This window comes from Vicia villosa, unplaced genomic scaffold (assembly GCF_029867415.1).
Source record: "Vicia villosa cultivar HV-30 ecotype Madison, WI unplaced genomic scaffold, Vvil1.0 ctg.003314F_1_1, whole genome shotgun sequence".
Lineage (NCBI taxonomy): Eukaryota > Viridiplantae > Streptophyta > Magnoliopsida > Fabales > Fabaceae > Vicia > Vicia villosa.
In genome coordinates, this window is record NW_026706173.1 from 56,097 (window position 1) to 65,224 (window position 9,128).

General features: G+C 29.2%; 1 protein-coding gene across 1 annotated transcript; it reads right to left on the minus strand.

Moving 5' to 3' along the window:
• Nucleotides 1–522: 522 nt before the first annotated feature.
• LOC131640786 (probable flavin-containing monooxygenase 1) lies at nt 523–6,582 on the minus strand. Its single transcript, XM_058911166.1, has 5 exons — nt 6,055–6,582; nt 5,699–5,936; nt 5,442–5,617; nt 4,987–5,345; nt 523–1,004 (listed from the first exon to the last, which is right to left on the minus strand). Exons 1-5 carry the CDS (start codon nt 6,490–6,492, stop codon nt 653–655), a joined length of 1,563 nt encoding a protein of 520 aa, XP_058767149.1. The 5' UTR covers nt 6,493–6,582; the 3' UTR covers nt 523–652.
• Between the last annotated feature and the right edge of the window lie 2,546 nt (nt 6,583–9,128).

Genomic DNA, 9,128 nt, shown 5'->3' on the forward strand with positions numbered 1-9,128 from the left:
TTTATTACTTAATTATAAATTATTTTTATTCCCTCAAAATCCATCTTTTCCATGTATTTTTCTCTGTCACATGACCTTCCATGTGTGTCTTAGTTAGTGGAAACTAATGAAAGAGATCAAATGTATGGACGAAAAACATTTAGAGAACCATTAGTCAATTTTTTTTAAGAGAGATTAAAATAGAATTATGGTCTAATAGTAGAATCTGGAAACATATTTAACCTAAAATTTTAATGAATGAGTACAAATGCATTATGTGTTATATTTCGATGATATCACGGTTAATGTGAAAAGTCGTTTAATTTATATTCATATTCAAGAGTTGGTAACACGTCAAAAGATTGACAAAATTAAAAATGGATTAATTATTTAACGAGGATTTAATTTACTCTTGCACACAATACATATTTAAAAATAATTAATATCATTTTTTTTTTCATATTTTGTATTGAACTATAAAATAATTTGTAAATAAGATTTTAATTAATGTGTAAAAACTTATTTTTATATGGAAATTTTAAATATGAAAATAAATTGAAAGATAAATACACATAATTATAATTGGACCATTATTCTCACACATTTGAGTATGGATACTCAATAAAACTAACATATACTATAGTGTCTACAAATACATTATTTAAATAAATATTCATTTTCGAACAAGACCATTATAATCAGATGGTCCATATGGTTCAAATAGCTCTGCAAAAAAATTGTTCTTTCTCCTGGGATTGCATTTCATGTCTCTACATAATTGATCATTGTACCATATGCCACAAGCAACAATACATGATCTCAAATTCAAGCTTTTTGTATGTTGCTTCTTGCTATCTTTCCAGATTTTGACATCCTTTTCCATCTCTCTAATACTAGGCAGCTCAATGTTTCCATCCAAAAAATGTGCTAGCCATTGGCATCTCATTTCATTAGAAAATATATTTGATAAGCTTTCTGCGTATCCTATTATTGCTAGTTGTGGAATTCGAGGATGGATTATTTGCCTGAAATGGTAAAGTAAATGTTAGTTTTGGATTTCATAAAATAATATTTGTACAACAGGTGTATCTATTCAATTTAAAAGGATATTATTCCCACGTCACAATTATACACTAGTACTTACGCCAAAACACTACTCATCGTATTTATCTTATTTATATGGTGAATGATATTTTTAAAATTAAAAAGATATATTTATGAACAGTACCGTGAACAATAACATGTACAGTGCTTGAACAGTAACCATGAATATTGTCTATAAAACAATACTTGAACAGTGACTTTTAATGTTAAAACAAAGTTGATTAATGAAGTGATTAAGTTGGTTAATAAATGTCCAGATATTAAAAATAATCTAGTAGTAAAACAAACTTGGTTAATGAAATGTAAAAAGTTAGTTAACAAAGTGATGAAGTTGGTTAATAAACGCTCAGATATTAAAAATAATTTTTAGCAGTGTAACAAAGTTGGTTAATACAATGTAAAATGTTGGTTAATGAAGTTATAAAGTTGGTTAATAAACGCCTAGATTTTTAGTAGTTGCGAAGTTAATTAATGAAATTTAAAATATCAGATAATAAAGTTATGAAGTTGTTTAATCACATAATTTTGTATCCGTATTCCCTTAATCTAAAAAAATGTAAAAAAAAATTATTATTATAATATTTTACTGTTCACTATATTGATTATAAGTATAGGATATTGGTGTAGAATTAACATTTTTCTATTAAAAAAAAAGCTCAAACATTTGTAAAGGTTGCTCGAACAAGACTAGAACTTAGAAAAATCATTCTAACTACCAAGATGGGTGGAAAAGGGTTACGAAAATAGATACATGGGCCGAGTTGTCAAGGTAGCTGCACATGCATTGGAAATCTTGAATATGAGTCCATACGTGCAAATGCAATTGAGATGGAGAAAGAGAAATGCACCTTAAGATCCTTAGGATAACAGACAAAGATACAATCACTACACACTAGAACGTGCAATGCCCACAATGATGGATCCCTTATTTTTAAGAAGGGACCGTAGGGATATCTTCCAGGTGGCTTAGAGTATATAAACAATATTCCATGATGATCTAATCTATGTTAGAACGTTAAAGTTCCATTGAAGGTTCCATTATTGGTCCGTCCATATGATGGTGAAAGACCTTGTCCATGCCTAACCTATCCAAGCAAAATGAATGAATGAATCTGAAGAAAGAAGATCATATATTTACCGTTCCACCTCACATGAAAGGGTCGAAGATTACAATATTCCCCCTATTTTTGATGTAGAGAATCATTCAGAGAGATGGTTCCTAAAAATATCATCCATAATCACTTCACTTAAAACATTGCATCTCATATGAAGGGGGTATACACTCATGGTGTTTCCACTTGTGAAGGTTTTGCCTCCACCCTAGAAACGGTGCCTCCACTCTTGGAAAAAGAACCCCCATGTGTGTGCGTGCACGTGCACGCACACAAAAATGTTCATAAATCACTAAAGGGAAAATATTATGCAAATTGAACTTAAAAACCCACTAGTTGGATAAAAGATAACAAAGTAGTTTGAGATGGAACTTAAAGAAATAGAGAAAATGACACCTTATCATGAGAGGAAAAGTTAGGAATAGGAAAGAATAAAGTAATAACAAAAATTCTAAATAAGAAAAGAAGGCAGCCTTACAAGAAGGAACACAAAAAACAAGAAATATCGAGAGATGGAACTAAATGAAAATGAAAAAAAAAGGTAGATGAGCATAGGGGTGGCGAAACAGGGCCGGTCTATTGGGAATGCCCATTTTATCCACACTTTTTTACGGGGCGGGGCAAGGTTTTAGGTCTGCACCGTTTAATATGTTCGTATTGTTTTTCTGCAGGCTTTTGTGGGTATGAGCATTAACATGTAAATTTGCAATTTTTGAGCTTAAAAGGTGCAATGCCTTCGGGTCCGCCCTCTCCCGAACTCATATTTTTGCGTGGCACGACAAGCTTTCAGGCCCACACTTTCAACAAAGCGCGCCCACCCCATTTTTTTCAGGATTTTGCTGGGCGAGCCTAAACGGGGTGGCCATGCCCATTTGCCACCCTAGATGAGCTCCTATTGATATATATCGAGTGATTAAGATGAACTAGACACAAAATATCAAGAGACAAGTTCCATGCACAATACCAAAAGTTTCATTCCCCATAACTCAAATTCCACAAAAATTATTAATGCACGTCTTTCCATATGACTACCAAACCTATGGCTAACAACTACATCACGTCAAAAGGGAGAATTCTAAAGATTGAGAAATTAAGTTCACATAACCTGAAAGGTCAATACTATATCTAGACCCTGTGATGAGTTAAGGATGTCGGGCTACAAACCCTTTGAAAAAGGAAAAATGGATTTCCCAATAGACAGCACCTATAGTCACTAGTCAGGAAACATCCTTAACCAGCCTAATAATCAAAGTATATGAATGTCTAAATGACCCTCTAGCAAGGGTACAGGGGGCTGCAATGATATAAATGTATAATACACCATTGGGAAGGGTAACCAGTTTCATTGAGAAAACTAATATGTTTACGAATCATGTCAAGTTGTTGACCCCGACAGAACATTTAGTGTTCCTCCTTTAAATCACCCCTCTAGACTATATCAAAGATCATATTTACACTCTCTATCCCAAATAGACAACTCAACATGAATAAGATTTGGTGTAACTATTCGAGTGTAATTTGATCCCTCCTATATATATAATATCAAAAAAGCCAAAATTGTTTTTTATATGGAATTGAACCCAGGACCTTTGACCAATATCTTAAGTCTTTACCATTATTCCAATGTACATTCATGATAAATAATTCCTATGATTTTTAGTAATATTAAATAATTCTGAATTTAAAACAAAAAAGTTAAAAACTGTATCAATGGGGTTTAAACCCCACGCCCGTTCAAGTTAAATGATAGTCAATTTACAACTACACAAATCAATTTCTATTGTTAACATTCTTAATAATGAATACTTAAAGTTAATAATTTAGAACAAACATTTATTTATTTTAAATAACAAACAAATAAATATTTCTTAATTTTAAATAATTTAAAATTTTAAATCAGAATTTTGGGTTCGATTCCTTATAAGAAACAATTTTGGCTTTTCTTGATATTATTAAATCAGAATTGTTTAAAAATGAAATTATAATTAAAAATTAATTTAATATTTAAAAAATAAAAAATAAAAGCCAACGTGGCAGTGTAGTCACAGTTTAAAAGTATGAAAAAATCGGTTTAAAAAAAATAATAACAGAAGGACTAATACGGTCCGGTTAAATTTTGTAAGGGATTAAATCAGATTCTTTGTTTTGTGAAAGACTAATTTAAATTGTATAATTTTTGCGAGGGACTAAAATAGGTCTTTACTCAATTAAATGTATTAAAAAAAAAGGTTCTAGGGCCATACAACTTTAGAGCCCCATTATAAAAGAAGAGATTGTAAACGAGAATTAGGTACACATTATTTTCAAATATTAAACACCACACTTACGATTATCACTGATTTGATCCTCAAAATATTTAGAGGAACACTCCGATCAAGATGCATATCATGATTAGACACTATTCTAAAATATTAAATTCCGCACTTATGGCTATCTTATTGGAGTTCATTATCACTATCAATGAAACTTGAAGAAAATGTCTAACTAGATCCTATGTAATTTTAATATATAAGATAAATAACTTAAATATCGATAACATTTATGTCATGTAAATGGCAAAAATTGTCATTGCAATGATTTTATATATTTTTAAAATATTTATAATAATAATTAATTTACATAATATAATGTAAATAAATTATTTTCAAAAAATTAATGTTAAGTTCCTCTTTATTTATTATAAATTATTGTTTTTGTTATTGACTTCTAAAATTTTGAAAATCATTTTCTTAGACCTTACCATTAATTTTAAGTCAATAACAAGAAAAATTGAACAAAATTTCTATCTGACCTGTAGAGAGAAACTGTTGAGTTTCCTGACCCATTGATGTAACTTTGAAACGTTGGAGATTTGAATATGCTTCTAAGTTTCTGTTCACCTTTATATCCTGTGGCAAAAATAACTAATTCTGTTGCTAGAGGTTTAGCATCTCCATCAATAATCAAACCTTCTTTGCAGAAGCTAAAGCTTTGTGATTTTTTTATCACAATGGACCCTTCTTTCACTTTATCAAAAAAGAACTCAGGAAGTATTCCAGTTTGGCATGAAGAAATATCTTGAAGAAAACTATGATTAGGTACTAGTCCATACTTTTCCAGTGGAAACTTCCATCTTAGATATGTTTCAACAAACTTCGAAATTCCCCATCGCTGAACATTAAGAATATAATCATTTTCTTATGACCAAAATTACCGCAATTTAATACCATGAAGTTTAATAGGATCATAGGATGATAGTATTATTACCAATGGTGAGAGTAAAGTTGCAAGAAGGGAAAGTAGGAATGATTCTCCAGGCTTGTGAACTAAAAGCTCCGCGAAACGGTTGAAGTATAAGAATCCAAGATTAATGCCTCCAATGTTGAAATCTTGGAGAAACCAATGTGATGTTCTTTGGATAATTGTACAAGGATGAGTCACTCCTATATAAATATGAGAAATAGATTGAAAAAATTATATGAATAGAAGAGAAAAATAATAACTATGAATAAATATATTCTTACCATTTGCATTTGCACATTCAGAAGCTATATCTAGAGCTGATTTTTCTGATCCTATAACTGTAACTCTCTTGTTTTTGATCAATTCAGCAGCAGTTTTATTGTCCAAGGAAGAGTAATCCATAGAATGCATAACTTTTCCTTCGAAAATTTCGGGGCCTTTTCCAATAGGAAACTCAGGAATGTTTGGAAAACCACTATATTTTCCTATGCAAAGAATAACAAACTCGGCTTTGTGGACCTGATTTTTATAAAATGGACACAATTGTTCAATTCAATTATTTCGGTCTAACTAAAATGTCAATCGTATATAATAAAGTTTATACAGAAATAAAAATAAACAGACTGCGCCAATATACCTGTGTTGAGAAATTTTTAGTATCTTCCACCGTAATATGCCATGTTCCTTTAGAGCCAAAAGGAGTGCTATTACCATTCCACAATTCCCATGACTTCATTTCTTCATGAGACTCTCCAACATAATCAATATCAATGACTTTGGAATTGAATCTTATATAAGGAACAATGGAAAAATGTTTAGCATAGGAATTAAGATAATCTAGCAATTGTTGACTACTTGGACAATCTTCTTTCACAGAAGAATCCCATGGAAAATCTGAAAACTGGAAAGTTTCTTTGGGGTTTTGAAGTTTTGTAGTCTGAGTTGTATGCCTCCATAATCCTCCCATATCATCATCGGCTTCGAAAACAACCGGACGAAAACCGATTTGTAGAACATATTTGCAGGCAAGTAGGCCACTGATTCCTGCTCCTACAATTGCAACTCTTCTTTCCATTTCTTAGCTGATGAGACTAATTTTTGTGACAAATGCAATGAACCTGGTTTTGTGGTTAAAACGTTTTCTAATTTGTTGTCTTATACAAAATGGTCTTTAAGTCAAAATATTTAAAAGAGTCAACATTATAACAAAAGTTTAGATAATTAGTTTTTAAACTTATTAGTTTGGTAACTTCTAATTAAGACTTATATAAAGTTGTACGTCATATTAATTATTTAAAAAAAATTTGATATGCAAGTCCAATCACATAACAACAATTTAGAACAAAATTCCAAAACTGGATTCAAATTAGTGTCGGGTTTGCTAGAAGTTAGTTTAATCAACAAGTCAACAATGATGACTTTAAGGTTCAAGTAATTCTAATATATTCCTTTTTTTTTTTAACTCTCCCACAACTCCTACAAAAATAAATAACTCATCACTTTTACTTCTTGCTAACCAGTGCCTCGGGACACTCTTTAAGCATATTAAATAAAAAAAATATTATTTATAAAAGTTAACATTTTAATTTCCAATACACTTCAAATACTTCAAATGCATTGAATACACGCATTTTGATAAAAACTTACTACTTTAATCACTTAAAAGTACCCCAAGAGCATTGGTTAGCATTTCCCTTACTTTAATAGTAACTCTCTGCATCAATCTTCACAAAAACTTCTATAATATATTACCACTACATTACCTCGTTAAAATGCTTTATCCAATTGGATACAAAATTTTTGAGGGATTTTAATGAGGTAATGTAATATTTTGAGGGAATTTAAAATGATTTGCATAAAATTTATTGTTTAGATACAAAAATGAAGAATTGTTAAAATGATGGATATTTATGCAGTTTTTTATCTAAGTTAAATCTAATCATTTTGAAATGACACAAAAAATCAAAGAATTTGAAATTCCTTCATACTCCATAAAATATATTTGTTACAATAATTTCTTCGAATTTTGCAAATTGGTCCTCATATTTTACAAAATTACAAAATTGACCCTAAATTTTTTTAAAAATTGCAAATTGGTCCTTAATAATTTTTAATATTTACAATACGGTCCTTCAAATTTTTAAAAATTGCAATTTGGTCCCTACTTTTTAAATTTTTTAATTTGGTCCAAAAAATTATATTTTATAAAAAATGACCCCAAAAATCTAAGGCCATCTCCAATGGTGCAACCCATTTTTGAGTTTTTTATGGGTCCCACTAGTCATATCATCTCAAAATAATTTATTTAATTTTTATTTTATTGATGTAATTCTAATGGGTCCCACAACTTTATCTCATAAATTGATTTGATTGGGTACCACAATTTTTTACTAGTTGCATTGCAATGCAACTCTACTATGACATGGCAAATTATTTCAATATTTAATTATTATATTAATGTTCAAGTGGAAAACTCAAAAGAAAATACTACCATTGGAGATGCTCTAACAATGAATTAGCTTTGAGTGTGTTTGGATGAAGCATTTTAATGAGGTAGTGTAATGTTTTGAGGGAATTTAAAATTATTTGCACAAAATTTATTGTTTGGATACAAAAATAAAGAATTGTTAAAATTATGAAAATTTATGGAGTATTTTATCTAAGTTAAATTTAATCATTTTGAAATGACACCAAAAATAAAAAAAAATTGAAATTCCTCTCATACTCCATATAATATATTTGTTACTATTATTTCTTCAACTTTTACAAATTAGTCCTCATATTTTCCAAAATTACAAATTTGACCTCAAAAAATTGCAAATTGGTCTTAATAATTTTTAAATTTTACAATTTGGTCCTTCAAATTTTTAAAAATTGCACATTGGTCCCTACTTTTCAATTTTTTATTTGGTCCAAAAATTTTAAATTTATAACAATTGACTTCAAAATTCTAACAATGAATTATTTTAATACTTCATCCAAACAAAATAATTTAAAAATGTAAGAATTTCAATTGAATCATTTAAATTACTTTGAATTTTAAATTCCTTTAAAATTTTCCATTACATTATTAACGAATTGAAAGATTTTATATTTAAACGTAACAGCCATTAGACTCTCAAAGTCTCGCTTATTAAATTATAATTAAACAATAATGCAATAAAACATGTTTTTCTTCAACTCTACGTGTATTATAGTTACATTTTTTTTTTATTCAATAATGTTTTTATCTTAAAAAAAAGAGAAAATGGGTGATGCACTGACAGTGTAAAAAAGTTTTACACTGTCAACCAATTACGACCATGAATCAGGACAAGTCAGACTGTAATTTTAAAAAAACTTATATGACATGGCAAAACGATTTGTTTCTATTGGATGACAGTGTAAAACTTTTTTACACTGTCAGTGCACTACTTTTAACCTCTAAAAAAAATGTTTTTGTAGATATATTATTATTCTTTTAATTAAAAAAAAAAAGTTCTTATTTTTTTATACTTACTACAACGTTTTAGTTGTAAAAGGACAGTTGTCTTAGATTTCAAAGGAGGTTTATTTTTTTACTAAGAAAAACTATCCTTTTTAAATCTAACGCAACGCTTTATTAATAAAGGGTGATTCTTTTTTCAAGTAAAAAAATATTTCACCATTCTTTAGAAAAACCTTTTTTATTTTTTTATTATTACTACGACATTTTAGTTTTAAAAGGACCGT

What these genes read in the sequence shown, in the direction of transcription:
- LOC131640786 (XM_058911166.1), bottom strand. Translation starts at nt 6,492, where the DNA reads ATGGAAAGAAGAGTTGCAATTGTAGGAGCAGGAATCAGTGGCCTACTT. An exon ending in TGAATGTGCAAATGCAAATG is followed by an intron (nt 5,618 to 5,698) that starts GTAAGAATATAT and finishes ATATTTATATAG; the next exon opens with GAGTGACTCATCCTTGTACA. An exon ending in CAACTTTACTCTCACCATTG is followed by an intron (nt 5,346 to 5,441) that starts GTAATAATACTA and finishes CTTAATGTTCAG; the next exon opens with CGATGGGGAATTTCGAAGTT.